General features: G+C 36.8%; 2 protein-coding genes across 7 annotated transcripts in view; one reads left to right on the forward strand and one right to left on the reverse strand.

The window, feature by feature from the left end:
- KAT2B (lysine acetyltransferase 2B) overlaps window positions 1–8,631 on the forward strand; it is a 46,826-nt gene extending 38,195 nt beyond the window's left edge. Inside the window, exons 14-19 of one of the 5 annotated variants that reach the window (XM_084509522.1) lie at window positions 364–478; window positions 1,244–1,280; window positions 1,550–1,613; window positions 1,707–1,791; window positions 4,358–4,391; window positions 5,796–8,631. In XM_084509522.1, coding sequence (XP_084365648.1) covers window positions 364–478; window positions 1,244–1,280; window positions 1,550–1,613; window positions 1,707–1,791; window positions 4,358–4,391; window positions 5,796–5,799 — 339 coding nt within the window. In that variant the 3' untranslated portion in view covers window positions 5,800–8,631. Of the gene's footprint in view, window positions 1–363; window positions 479–1,243; window positions 1,281–1,549; window positions 1,614–1,706; window positions 1,792–4,357 lie in introns of all 5 variants that reach the window. The other 4 variants (XM_084509520.1, XM_084509521.1, XM_084509524.1 and 1 more) reach the window with 4 other exon arrangements.
- Window positions 8,067–12,763, reverse strand: SGO1 (shugoshin 1). Of its 2 annotated transcripts, none has more exons than XM_084509526.1 (9): window positions 12,659–12,763; window positions 12,128–12,266; window positions 11,840–12,036; window positions 11,455–11,562; window positions 11,160–11,224; window positions 10,863–11,014; window positions 9,491–10,330; window positions 8,874–9,045; window positions 8,067–8,643 (listed from the first exon to the last, which is right to left on the reverse strand). In XM_084509526.1, exons 2-9 carry the CDS (start codon window positions 12,261–12,263, stop codon window positions 8,505–8,507), a joined length of 1,809 nt encoding a protein of 602 aa, XP_084365652.1. In that variant the 5' UTR covers window positions 12,264–12,266; window positions 12,659–12,763; the 3' UTR covers window positions 8,067–8,504. The 2 variants fall into 2 exon arrangements, with proteins under 2 accessions (XP_084365652.1, XP_084365653.1); XM_084509527.1 differs by having other exon boundaries at window positions 12,128–12,270; window positions 12,663–12,735.
- Between the last annotated feature and the right edge of the window lie 645 nt (window positions 12,764–13,408).

Consider the following 13,408-nt stretch of genomic DNA (forward strand, 5'->3'; position numbering starts at 1 on the left):
TGAAACTTCTGACCAGGAGGTGCAGAAGCAGTCCAAAAGTATCAGCTGTTGCAATTAAAGCCAGTTCCCCAAATTGCTTTCAGGAAATTTCCTTCCCTACATGTGCTGGCACCTGCAGCTTGTGATCAGTACAGCAAGCCATGACTCCTTTTCTTCCTGATCTGTGCCTACCTAGGGAGACTTGCTAACCTCACCTACAGAATCGGTGTTTGGCCAGGTGGTTTGCCCCTGTTACCAGCTTGGTATTTATAAGGGACCATAAGTTTGGGATGCGAATGTTTTCCATTACAGTTTTGTTTTAATCCTCTGAGTTGCTTCTGAACAAATCAACTCCTTTGTGTTTTCTCTGCTGCTTTATTACAGATCATTAAAAAGCTCATAGAAAGGAAACAAGCTCAGATTCGAAAAGTTTATCCTGGCCTTTCTTGCTTCAAAGATGGAGTACGACAGATTCCTATAGAAAGCATTCCTGGAATAAGTATGTATCAACCTCTTCTAATGTAGAACAGAAGCAGAACAATCCAAGAAAGGTTAAAAATAGAAATACTAATATAGTCATTCATTTATTTTTGATTAATATGTAGTTGTTTTTTAGTCTGTTAATTTGATACTTATGAAGATTGTTGCATTTCCATCACAAGTACTGTCTTCAGTACTCCTCTAGGCATCCCAGGGTGATGATTCTTTATGTACATGTGTTGAATTTTATTTACATCAGATCCCTCTTTGATTTGTATCACAATATAGTCATCAATTTCCCTCTGTCACCACTGATGTGCAGCACTCCTGTACAAGGATGTGCTAAACATGGACGTAGAACAGGACAAAACAGAATTAGAACATCTAAGTATCTTTTTTTTTTTTTTTTTTTCCCCTCAGCTGTGTTTTTCTGCAGTTTATTCTGTGTCCCTAGGGAATCAAATAGAATAACAGAATAACTTTGCCATCTTTATTCTTTATAGAGGTTGTGGTACAATACATGTTGAATTACTTTTAAAAATGGGTGTTTCATATAATAATATTTTAGAAACTTTTCTGCAGTCTGGAGGGAGGGTCATTCAGGAAATTGAATGGGGCTGTAAGCTAGATTGTAGTGTTTTTTATTAGAAATAGCTTTTATGAAAACAAACCCATTTTACTTTGTCAATGCTGAAATGGCTTGTATTTTTAGAGCTGCTATAACTCAGTTAGTGTTTTGGCCTACTGTAGTTCTCATGTAATCTCTCATGCTGTTGGTATACAGGAGAGACTGGCTGGAAACCAAGTGGAAAAGAAAGAGGGTAAGTGCTGGACAGTGAAAAATGGTGAAGCGGACTTGAGATTCTTTTGAGAAAAGTTGTTAAACAAAGTCATATGAAATTTCCTTCCATCTGTTGGAAAATAGATATACAGTCTGCCATGGATGTGTTCTTAAGTGTTTTGTTTATTTCATTTTTTTTTTTTCCATGAAATGCTTGAGTTATGGAATTGCTTTTAGTTAAGATGTATTTCACAGGAATGAAGATGAGGGGTTCAAGCTAATCTTTTTGTATTAATATTTTCTTTCAAGTAAAGAGCCCAAGGATCCTGACCAACTTTACAGCACATTAAAAACTATCCTGCAACAAGTGAAGGTGAGTGTTCTGGTTTATCTTCTGTAAAGATTTTAAAATGATTTCTAATATAGAGTTTCCATATTAGATACCTTACTTTTTTCTTTACCAAAGAGCCATCAAAGCGCTTGGCCCTTCATGGAACCCGTGAAGAGAACAGAAGCTCCTGGATATTATGAAGTTATAAGGTTTCCCATGGGTAATTGCATTAACGTTTTTTAAGTATAGAGTTTAAAAATCTTTATAACTAGAGACATAGTAGTCAAATTATAGTCTCATAGTTTTATGTTAAAAGATATATTACTTGCAGCTGGGTAGCTTGCAGCTCTGAAGTGCCAAGAGTACAATGCTGTCATTTGAAAATTTATGACTAGTGACCTTTGTGAAGCGTTCTTGGTGTATACATGTGAAATCTCAGTATACCCTAGGAAGTGAGCTCTTAAATGATGTGGTCAGCTCAAACCCTCTGGTATTTAGCTGGTTTATGAGTTGTATGAATATGTGTGGTAACTGGTGATTGCATTAACTACTGGTATGTTAAAAAGTCTCTTGGCAAACTTTCAGGAACATCTGAGTGTTTGAATTGCTTTGAAAAATAGATTAAAACTTTCTAAATCACATAAAGGAGACCTTTTCAAAAGTACCAGGATTTTCTATTTAACCCTTAACAAAGGTCTTGCTTCAATTTAACTTTAGGAAGAATATTTTATTCAACAGATTATATGAATCATTTCTTGTAACTTTTATCTTTGTATTTTAGATATGCCAAAGTTGTCTGTATTCTTTTTTTTTCTTTTTTTTTTTTCATACAGCTATTTTTTTATGCAAGGTTACTTGCTAAGGGAGGTACACAAATGCTGATAGCGTTTTTCTTTGCTTTTGATGTCTGTCATGTAATTTCTATAACAATTCAGTGCTGTTCTGAACAGATACTTGTTTTAATTGGTATTGCAGCAGATTTAAAACTGAATCCTGGTGCACCTGCATTGTTTATAAAATACCTCCATCTTTCTGATTGCTTTAAATGTTATTAAAGAAGGAAACACAAGTTCATTGCTGACTTCTGTCAACCTATTTTGTGAAGGAGTGTTCACGTTGCTTTGTATAGACTCCTACCTTGCATATGCCAATTTATGTACTTCATAAAATAGCAGTTGGCTTCCTGTATCCCTGACACAAACGTATTTTCTAGCAATGAAGAAAAAGAATGTTGATTACCATCCCTTGGCAGAGTTTTCTTTCTCTGCTTTCCTGAGCAGAGACTAGATCTAGATGGCAATTTAATCTGAATGTATCTTTCAGTAACCACTGGAAAAAATACAAAAAAATTGCTGCCTGGGTTGATAAATTTGAAGTAGGAATGCTATCGATCCTATTCTGGCTCAAATTTATTACATTGCCTGTGAGGAAGCAGGTCTCATTTTAGAATTAAGTTGAGGTCTTTGGGTTTAGTTTTCCTTTGTTTCTTTTCCAGCAAAGGAACCCAGCACAACCTGCATTTTGATTGATGATCAACTTCTGCTTTCTTTTTGCTCTCACTGCCAGCATACAGATATTATGTAAAAATCACAGACATAATTTCAAATACAAAAACAAACAAACAAAAAACACACTGTATTTAAGTGTTCTTTTGACTGCTTATTTTCAATAAGTACTGTTTTTTGTTTTTTTTTTTTTTTTTTTTTTTTTGTTTTTTTTTTTTTGTTTTTACTTGTCCATCTGCACATCTGCAATACCAAAGTTGTATGATTGATTTAAGAGGAGGAGCCATACTTTTACTGTAGAGGAGAGTGGTGTAACTGATCAGCCAGGCAATGTCTGCTTTAGGGTGGACTGACCAGCCTTTTTGGTTCAAGACTATGGGCATACAGTTTAGATGTAGGCACCTACATTTCAGACTTAATGGCAGCTGATTAAACCCTTGCTTTTGCAAAAAAAAAAAAACCCTTGCTTTTGCATCACTAGTAAGTGGCAAGTTACATATCATTTAAAGAGCTATCTGAAAGCATTCAGCAAACTTTTTTATAAAAACTCTTTTGTCAGAGGTATTGGAGAGCATCCAGCAAGCTCTTTTGTCAGTATGACAGGGTTTTCTCTATTTTACCAAAGTGAAATCTCTTTTTAAAAAAAACAAAACCACACCTCACGGGAAATAAACAGGATGTCACAATAACTCAATAGACCGCTTTTGTAACTGTAGTAAGTTGTAAGGTCCTTTGCACTGGAGGTCTTTAGTCTCTGCTTCTTAGCAGTACTCGTTGGCAGAAATTCTCTGTTTCAGCTGTTTCTGTACTGCTTGTAGTACAGACAGATGTCTGTTCTCTCCTATGTTCACACAGAAATAAGAGTTTTAAGTTAACACATGTTTTGTGATGTCTAAATTCTTAGCTCATATATTCTTCAGGCCTCCTCCAGCAGAGTTCACAGCAGCTTTGCCTCACAAAGCAGTTAGAGGAGAGTTAGGGACACCTGATACCCACAGGAAACTCAAGACAAATATGAGAACAGAAAAGAATGAGTCTTTTCATCTTTTAAAGAAGGAAAAATGAGCTCTACACAAAATCATTTTTACAGTAAAATATTACTTAGTTCCAGGGGCCCAACTGATGTTTTTGAAGCTAAACCAGTGACTAAAGCATTAAAGCAATTAGAAATTCTAAACCATGGCTTTGCCATTTTATGTCAAATGACAAATCAATATAAAGGGATATTGCATACAAGAGTATTTGAATCAAACATTGTTAATCTATTTTTTTCCTGTACAGATCTCAAAACAATGAGTGAGCGACTCAAGAATAGGTACTACGTGTCTAAGAAATTATTCATGGCAGACTTGCAGCGAGTCTTTACAAATTGCAGAGAGTACAACCCCCCCGAGAGTGAATACTACAAATGTGCCAATATACTGGAGAAATTCTTCTATACAAAAATTAAAGAAGCTGGATTAATTGACAAGTGACACTGTTTTTTTTTTTTTTTTTTACAACTAATCAGTGTGCCTACATCATGGGCAGAGGAAACCATTATATGTCAGTTGTGGGACTATAACGTTTCAAAAAACTTCTGTTCAATAATTAGCACTTTTAAAAACCCTTTCAGTTTTGCAAACATGTATTATACTGAAGTTACAAAAATTATTTTATTAAAATGCTTTTTAATGTATTTAATTTTTGATTTTTTTTTGTGTTCCCATTATCATATGTTCATATGTTTACCAGCCACAGCCTCAGAAAAAAAACCCAAAGTATGGGAAATTGCACGTTTGGAAATATGAAGAAAATTCCAGGCAATTAATGTTATAGCCTACCTAATGCAGTACCTATTTGAAAAGTTTTATTTTTTTTTTCTAGTAAAAAGAAAACAGTCAGAAAGAACAACAGTGGGGGGAGGGGAGGGAGCATCTGAAACACTCTTTTCATTATAGAGTCTTTTTATAATATATTATTTTTTAAAATAAAATACTCAGCTGGTTGAGAAGCTGTGAGATAAAAGCAGCCAGTTCTGAAAAAAATAACCTTTGATAGATGCAAGTTTTTCTATTTCTTTTTTTTTCTTTTTTGATAAATATATAACCTGCAAATTGTAATCTCATAACCACTATTTAAAAAAGTAAAAATATCTGGCTAGATATGTAATGTCATAATGACTTGGCTTATGCAGGACATAAGTACGCAAAATAACTTCAGAGACTCCAATTTAATTATACTAGATTTGATTTTAATTGGTTTAATAAGATTTAGATTTTGATGCACTTCATGATCCACCCCATTTACTACTCTTCACTGAGAAATTCTGTAGGTTATTCAACAGAGATAAGACTATTGTACACAAAAGTCAACATATGACAGCTTCTATCCTATATACTTGCTTCTGTGGTAAACTGGATTTTCTACCAAGCTTTATTGTAAATACTTATTAACTGTGATTATTTAGACCCAGGAGCATATTAACATTTTACAATTCATGTTAGCATATCTTCAAATTGGGCACATTATATATATATATATATATATATATGTAATATATATATTTTGCTGCTTACACTACATTTTAAGAGGTACACCTAACTTCCTAATGAAGATCATCAGTATAGGCCAAAAAGTTGTCACTTGACGTTTTCTAATTAGAGTTTGTAACTATAACCTATAACTGTTTTTGTGAAAAACAAATTCAATTCTCATTCTTGGTGTTTTATATTTACAGATGATACACTGGTAAAACTCAATAGTTATAAGGCTGAAAAACAGAACATCCTATGCTGCATCAAGGAATTTATTCCTGCAAAAGGCCTGTGCAATGTTAAGTCATAAATCAATACAGTGAGTAGATGTCGGAAACTACCTGGAAGTAGTAAATGTGGTATATAAGGTATTCAAAAATATTAACACTAGAACTTCAAGTGTTTCACATGAGATTAGTCTGACCTACATTTGGATCTATAACTAAGGTACAGTGAGTTTATTCCTTTTTTAATAGCCAGTACCAGATGCTATGATCCTTTTTTTGTAGATTGGGCCTACAGATGCACCTGTTAAGCTTGGTATCCTGTGAAATTTTGTTATTTTCAGAGTAGATTTTCTTATTGTCTTTCAATCAGATTGTCTCTTCTATATTGAAACATGTTTTCTAATTTAAGAATTAATATTTTCATAGATACTGTGCAATAAAGTTACAGTAGGATATGTGGTTTTGCAAATGCTTTAACAGCTGATGAATTTTACATTTGTAAAATTAATATATTGTATTGGTACAGAATAGTTTTAAATTATATATGTACAAAACCCTACCTTATTTTGGTCTCTTTTTTTTTTCCCATTAGTTCTTCCATTATACACTCAAATAATTTCACAATGGAACACAACCAAGCTGTAAGACTGCAATCAATGCATTTTCCAAACACCGTTGAAATTATTCCATAAGTTCATTGGGAGCATTTAACTGACTATGGTGTACCACACTGAGCTGGCAAAGTAGGGAAAGCTGTGAAGATTCCAAACATTGCAAGCAGTCCCATCTTCATGTTAATTGAGCTACAGTGCTGTTTTTCCAGTCTCCTTAACAACTCAAGCAATTCAGGGATTTATCTGTTCAAAAACTTTTTTCCCCCAAAGTCTGAATGCCCTTTGCTTAGTTTTTATCCACTAGAGCCTTTTATTACCAACATACAGTACACACAAAAGCAAACAGTCTGTTTTGAACTTGTACTTACCTACTGAGATCATTAGTTTAATCAGAGGGTATAATTTTGCATATTGTAATTAAAACCTGCACCTGTCTACAATTTGACAAACAATTAGAAAATGATTTTTTTTCTATCCAGTAAGATTTAGTCCTGTGCCATGTCAAAAAGTGTACGGTCCAGAGGGCAGAAAGTAGCATTCAAAAAAGGCATAATCTTTTTCTTAGGGACTTCCAGGAGTATTAGTTAACAGATTGGAGCTAGACTCAAAATCCTTCCTACAGTTGTGATTCCTCAAACTTACCCAAAAATAAATGTGTTTGCTTTGGGCTGTTCAGCCTATCACTTTTTTAATGCCTGATAAACAGCTGTTGCAGACATTTGCTAAAAAATAAAACAAAAAAACAAACAACACCTGACATTATTATTCTGCTTAAGTTTCGATAATGGCAATTTCAGAATGTCAATGGTAATGCCAAGAACTAGAATTTTAGAGTATCAGTAGGAGGTTAAATTTTAATTCTAGCCTCCAAAGGCTGTTTATTACTGGATTTTTACTGGATGTTCTCAAAGTGGAAGTAGATGCAGCTTTTTTTTTTTTTTTTTTTTTTAGAACTACTGTACCAGTCACCTAAAGTTACCAGTAAACCATTACGTTTTTATTATAGAAAAGAGCTCTTACACTTATTGAAGTAGGACAGGTGAGACAGGCAGTCTTGCAAAACAAATGAGCAACCTCTGTTTCTGTACTTCCCCATTTATTGTGAATGCAGTTTTCCTCTTTCTATGCATCCATTAACACTTCTGTTTCTGAAGTGAAATACAAAGTGTCAGTTTAAGTGCTATGCAACCTTGAAATCTTATTGGAGGGTTTCTAATAGTGTTTTTTCTAGCTCACTGCCAACTGTTTTGTACTAAGTGGTACAGATGTGGCAGGTATTCCTCTTGTAAAGGCACTTGCGCATTAAGTCCAGAATTATGAAGCCCCTAACAGCAAAGAGGTCAAGAACTGTTTGCAGTTTACTTCCTCAGTCCCCACAACTGAGCAATCTTTACACCATTCACAGATAAGTTAACTAGATAGGAGCAAAGCAAGTTAAGTTTATGCTCATAGCTATGCCAGCCAACCCTAATTGATACTTTTGAGAGTCCTAGCTACATAATCAGATTACAACTGACAATCTTGCTTCTAATCATGCTTATACTGTGTAAGATGAGTAGTACCTTGGCTCACAGCATGCCCAAGCTGACTCTACTACCAACTATGGAAACCCTGCAAGAAGAACAGCCAATTCTGACTTTCCAATAGAAATGCATTTATTATGAGCTTCAATATGAAACTACAACCATTACATAAATAAGATCTGTACAAACGCGCTTATTAAAAAAAAAAGTTAGATCTTCAGTGCCTGAAGTTCACCTGTGCCAGCCAGTCAGATGAAGCCTATAAGTCATAAAATTTCACTCACCCATCTTTTCCGTCATGTTTCTGATAAAATCATAAATTTAGGATGTAGGAATGTTTCCTCCCCAAAGAGTTTACGTGGGGTAACTGAGGTGATTCCATTTAATGTCATGTCTCGTATGTCATTAAAAACAAAGTTATTGGATTAAAACCAAAAAACACTTTGTTCTATACTCTCACTAGATAACTAGGCATAATTGCATAGTATAATAGTTTCTTGGATGAAAGACTTCCTTTGTTCATAATTCTGTGAGCATGACAAGAAATCTCAACAACCAACAAATTTCTCATTGTATTTTGATAGAGATCTCTTCCTAATAGAGCATCTTCTAGAATCTTTTTTCTGCTTGAAAATTGGAGAATTCAGGAAATACACATCTGTAAATGGATCTCCTCTTCTAAGTTTCCTGTAAAAAAAAAAAAAAAAAAAAGCACATAACTTCCCTCCTTTATTAAAAACATTATCTTCTAAGTAGTAAATTCAATGTTTCAATGTCACACAAACTATTTCACTATTACTAATCAGGACTTCTCTTTTAACGTTTTAATAAGAACTTACTTCCAATATTTAAGTAATTCTTTCAAACCCCTCATTTGATCATAAACTTGATATCATACTAGAAAGTAAGACACCTACCCTGAAATACTTGGTTCTTTATAGCTCCTAATAAGAGTACAGCTACGCTTGTGTTTTGGAGATGGTGGTCTTTCACCTTCAGGGATAATAGGTGCACTCCCAGTGCTAGGGAGCGATGAAGCAGTATTGGTAACATCACAGAGATGAGCACGAGACAGCTCAGAAGATTGCTCTGGAAAAAAAAAAAAAAAAAGTGAGGCATACTATATCAATAGTTGCTCAAGACAACTCAGACAAACATGTCCTAAAAGGGAATGTCAATGAATGTACTAGATATGAAGCAACTCTCAGCTATAATTATCTCCATCCTTTTCATTTCTTTCAAATTATACTTTTGATCTTGCTTCCTCCCCCAGCTTCAATACATCTTGAAACACATCTGAAATACAGTATTGGCTAATTGTTGAGCAGTTTCTTAAAATAAATAAATCTTTAATTCCTGCTTCAGTTGTGAGGAAAAAAAAGGTAGAATGAACCAAACAAATTTTTTAATACATAGAAACAGCATAATGTTGCAAAAAGAAAAATGAAGAAAGCCTACCCCCCTACCAAAAAAAAAAAAGACACCACAATGATTTATATAAATGAAATAATTACAGAACACTTTCCATACTTACTAACAGACTTGTCACTTGATTTATTGCTTTCAGTCTCTTTTTCATTGTAGAGTTTCTGATCACGCTGTACCAAACATCTTTTAGACCTTGGCCTTACAGGGACTGGTGACATATCTGTCTTGTCCATTGAGCTTTTCCTTTTTTTGGATTTTTTATAAGGTACATAAAGGCTATCATCTAAATCTTCTTCACTATCACTTGACTTGATGGTATTAGTTTCAGATGAATTTTCTTTGTTATCCACAACATCATCTGTGTCATTGACCTTATTTTGTCGAAAAGGTGTAACATGGACACTCTCTTCAAAATTGAAGTCATAAGCATCATTGGAGCCACCCAAGAAATCCAATTTTACTTTGGAATTCTCTTTACCCTGTCTTTTCTTTTGTCTTGGTCTGGAAGTATTTTTATTCCCTTCCACTTTTACCTTCTGATGCTTCTCTCTTACTAGTTGAGAGGCTTCTCTGCTTTTATATTTATGTTGCTTAAGATCAGCACCGTTGTCTGAATTGACTTTTGCAGTTTCAGAATCCAACTGCCTTAACACCAGCTCAGAATCTACCTCATTTACGTGAGAAATATCTGAATTTATGTTTTCTACAGTACATGTATACAGACTTTCAAGTCCAATTTCATCCTGTTTAGAAGGCATTCTTGTTGAATCAAGTGCTTCCAAGCAGCCCAAGACACCCATGCGAAGTTCATCTTGATTTCTCATCTTTGAACAGCGACGCCTGGTGGACACATTTTTTGTTAACATGGTACTAAATCCATCTCCATTTGAAGAATCACTTTCCAGCTCTGACACTATGTTGTCCACATCAAAATCAGATGTTTGCCCTTGTAATTGAAAGGGAAACCATATTAATAACGAGTAATAATAATTTGTAGAATTTTTCCAAGTTCTAAATGTGCCAAAAATTAAGACCATCTTAGAATTTTCTCCAGAGATTTGATAAGTGATGTTTACTACAGCCTCCAGACAGAAAGCAGTTATACTACACTACACCAGGATTTTCCTTTAAACTGTTTTGTTTGGAGAGGTTATCCCCAGGTCATTTATTTTAAATGTTTTAATCTGTTAACAGTTGTTAATTTCTTAAATAACGCATGACTCAAGATTAATTTACCCCGATTAACAATTTGGTAGATAAATGAAATTAGATTGCATTACATTTTCAAATTGCTCCCCTATTGTTATGAGTCTTCATTCAAAAGATTTGCCAGTTGCCAATATTAATACCTAAGCTTTACAACAAACGAAAATGATTTCACAATTACTTCAAAAGCAGTAATTCTGCTTTAAACTTACGTTTACACAATTTTCCCCTTTTTCTGAATAAAATAACGTCAGATGCTTTCATCTAATTACCTTTGTCTAGAGTTATTTTGACTGAAGAAATGGCATTGTCAGGTAACTGACGAGTATCTGTCACAGAATGAGCCGGCTCGTTTGTTTCACTATCAGCCATCATTCTACTTGGAAGTACTTGATCATCTCCGTCAGCACACTGTGGAAGCTCTCTAAAGAAAATACCAAAGGTGGTATTTACTGAATAGCAATATACTTTATAACAATATGAACTACTTCTATTATACTGTATTTCTGTAATAAGTTTACTGTAACAGGATTTTCAAATATAAATACATATCTGCAAAAGATACTTACACAGAACTTATTTTTCTTATGACACTGGAATTATTTTCAAGCACTGAAGAAAGCACTCTCTGGTTCTGTCAAGAAAATAAGTCTTACTGTAACTAAACAGCCGAAACAAGCTTGACCCACACCCGCATCTTAGACAATAGACCAGTTACACACAGAAGGGCCAGAGAGACCCTTTGCTGCTTTTATTTTTTTAGTGGCTGGCTAACACAAAACGCGGTGAAATCTCACATGCTCAGCTCCATCAAAACAGTAATAACTACCCCAATCATACAAATAGAGAGCAAGAGGTACTTACTACACCACCTATGGCACAGAAGTCCTTTGCTGGGCCAAGGAGATCAACTGACTCCAGTAAGTTCTTAGAAACTTTTGAGATTATCTCACTCAAGGCTGACAGCTTAGTCTAATGAACAACAACAACAACAACAAAAAAGCCCACAACATCGTTGCTGTTAAATTTAGGTATTAACTACCAACGTAATATACTCTCACCAATATTATGAATAACTATAGATAACTGTATCAGAAGACACTTCTACTAGGTATCTTCAGCTTTGATTAAAAAAAAAAAAAAAAGTTAATTTTTATGAAACACTTAAGTTCATAAAGATATCATTGGAATATCTGGTGCAAATTCTAATGGTCAGTTTCACAGAATTATAAAATACTATTAAAAATACCTCAACAAGTTCTTGTGCTTGCTTGAAGTAAAGATTTCTTTGCAAGGCAAACATTTGAAACTTCAGATCTTGATACTCTTTCCTTAAATGAAGAATGGTAGTTTGGGCATCCCTCAGTTTGAGCTTTTCCTCTTGCAAAGCCTGAGCCAGAGCTTTGTTGTTTGCTTGGATGCTCTTCATTTGCACAGAGCTGTTGGCTACAAGGGAACAGTGTGTATTTCAACTTGGTTAAAAAAAATAAATAAATAAAAGAGAAAAACTATGAATTAGGATATTCAAGCATCTTACTTGGTCTTTTGCACTTTATAGTCGTGATCTGGCTAGTTTTACCCAACCTTATCCATTTCTGATTTCTCTTCTCTTTCATTCGTTCTTTTATGTCGCTCAGGCTGTCTTTGAATGGCTTTTTCAAGCGTTCAGCCATCTTCTACCTTTAAAAACATAAAGGGCAACGAGCTCGCTCATTAAGCCAGTGCTCCGCAGCGCTCCCCAACGCCAACAGAAAAGGAACAGAGAAATACGAGTAAAACTTGAGGCGTTTTTAATCAGCACGGACACATAAGAGCCCCACAGTTGCGAAGGGCACCCAGAAGTGCCCCTTTGCCACCCGCTTTGGGCTGCGTGCCCACCGCCACGACGCCCCTCCGGCCTGGGAGCCGCACGATGCCCACTCTGAGGCCAGCTGCGGGGAGCCTCAGCGTCTCAGAACCGGCCCCAGGGGGACGGGACGGGGGCCGAGGGGCCGCCTCCCCCCACAGAGGTGCCGGGCAGGGACCCCACACGCTCCCCCCATTCCCCCCAGCGGAGGCCGCGCCCCACTTGCCTGAGCCCGGCGCCAGCCGCCGCCGCCGCCGCCGCCCGCCCGCTGGGTGACGGGAGCAGCCCCGCGCGCGACCCGACCGTTAACGCCGCGTCCTCGGCGTTCAAACTGCAGCGCCGCGCTCTCCCATTGGCCGACGAGGCCGCTCGAAGCTCCGCCCCCTCCCTCCCGCGGCTCCCGCGGCTCGCGCAGCCGTTGCGGCCGTTGGCGCTGTGGGGGCTCGCGCCCGCTGTGGCCGCTGGGGGGCGCTCGGCGCTGAGGCGGCGGACGGCGGCGCTGCGCCGTGGGGTTGGGCTTCAACGGGGGCGGAACGCGAGGTGTTTACTAAACAGCAAAGCTGGGGGGGAAAGCTAGCGTTAGAGCTGTGCGTTTTACCTAAAGAAACTGTCTCTTGCACGTATTTTGCGCTCGCTGTTGAGGTGAGCCCTTCCCAGGCTTTCTGGGTCATGGTCCCCATCCCGGACACCACAGCTCGAAATGAAAGTACTGTACGGGCTGCTGAGGAAAACCTCTTCTCAAAGACTTGTTTTATGAAAGGAACTGTTCAAAAAGAGCATCGATAAGATGGAAACCACCATAACATGAGATTTATGTGGGGAGAGGCCATTAAACGTAGCACAAAGTCTGCCCTAGGCTAGCAGCCTGACCCGGATAGCAGCCTTCGCTAGGGAGCATCAGGCTTGAAGCCAGGTATGGGGATATATCACTTCTCCTGATCCACCTGATCAGGGGAGCATTTTCCTCAGCTG

Source organism: Aythya ferina (assembly GCF_964211825.1).
Source record: "Aythya ferina genome assembly, chromosome: 2".
In the NCBI taxonomy this organism is placed as follows: domain Eukaryota; kingdom Metazoa; phylum Chordata; class Aves; order Anseriformes; family Anatidae; genus Aythya; species Aythya ferina.

Bases quoted from the DNA above. Each gene is read 5' to 3' on its own strand.
- SGO1 (XM_084509526.1), bottom strand. From the start codon at position 12,263: ATGGCTGAACGCTTGAAAAAGCCATTCAAAGACAGCCTGAGCGACATA. The intron at 11,225-11,454 runs GTAAGTACCTCT...TTTTCTTGACAG, and splicing joins TCTGTGCCATAGGTGGTGTA to AACCAGAGAGTGCTTTCTTC. The intron at 11,015-11,159 runs GTAAGTATCTTT...TATTTTCTTTAG, and splicing joins ATAAGAAAAATAAGTTCTGT to AGAGCTTCCACAGTGTGCTG.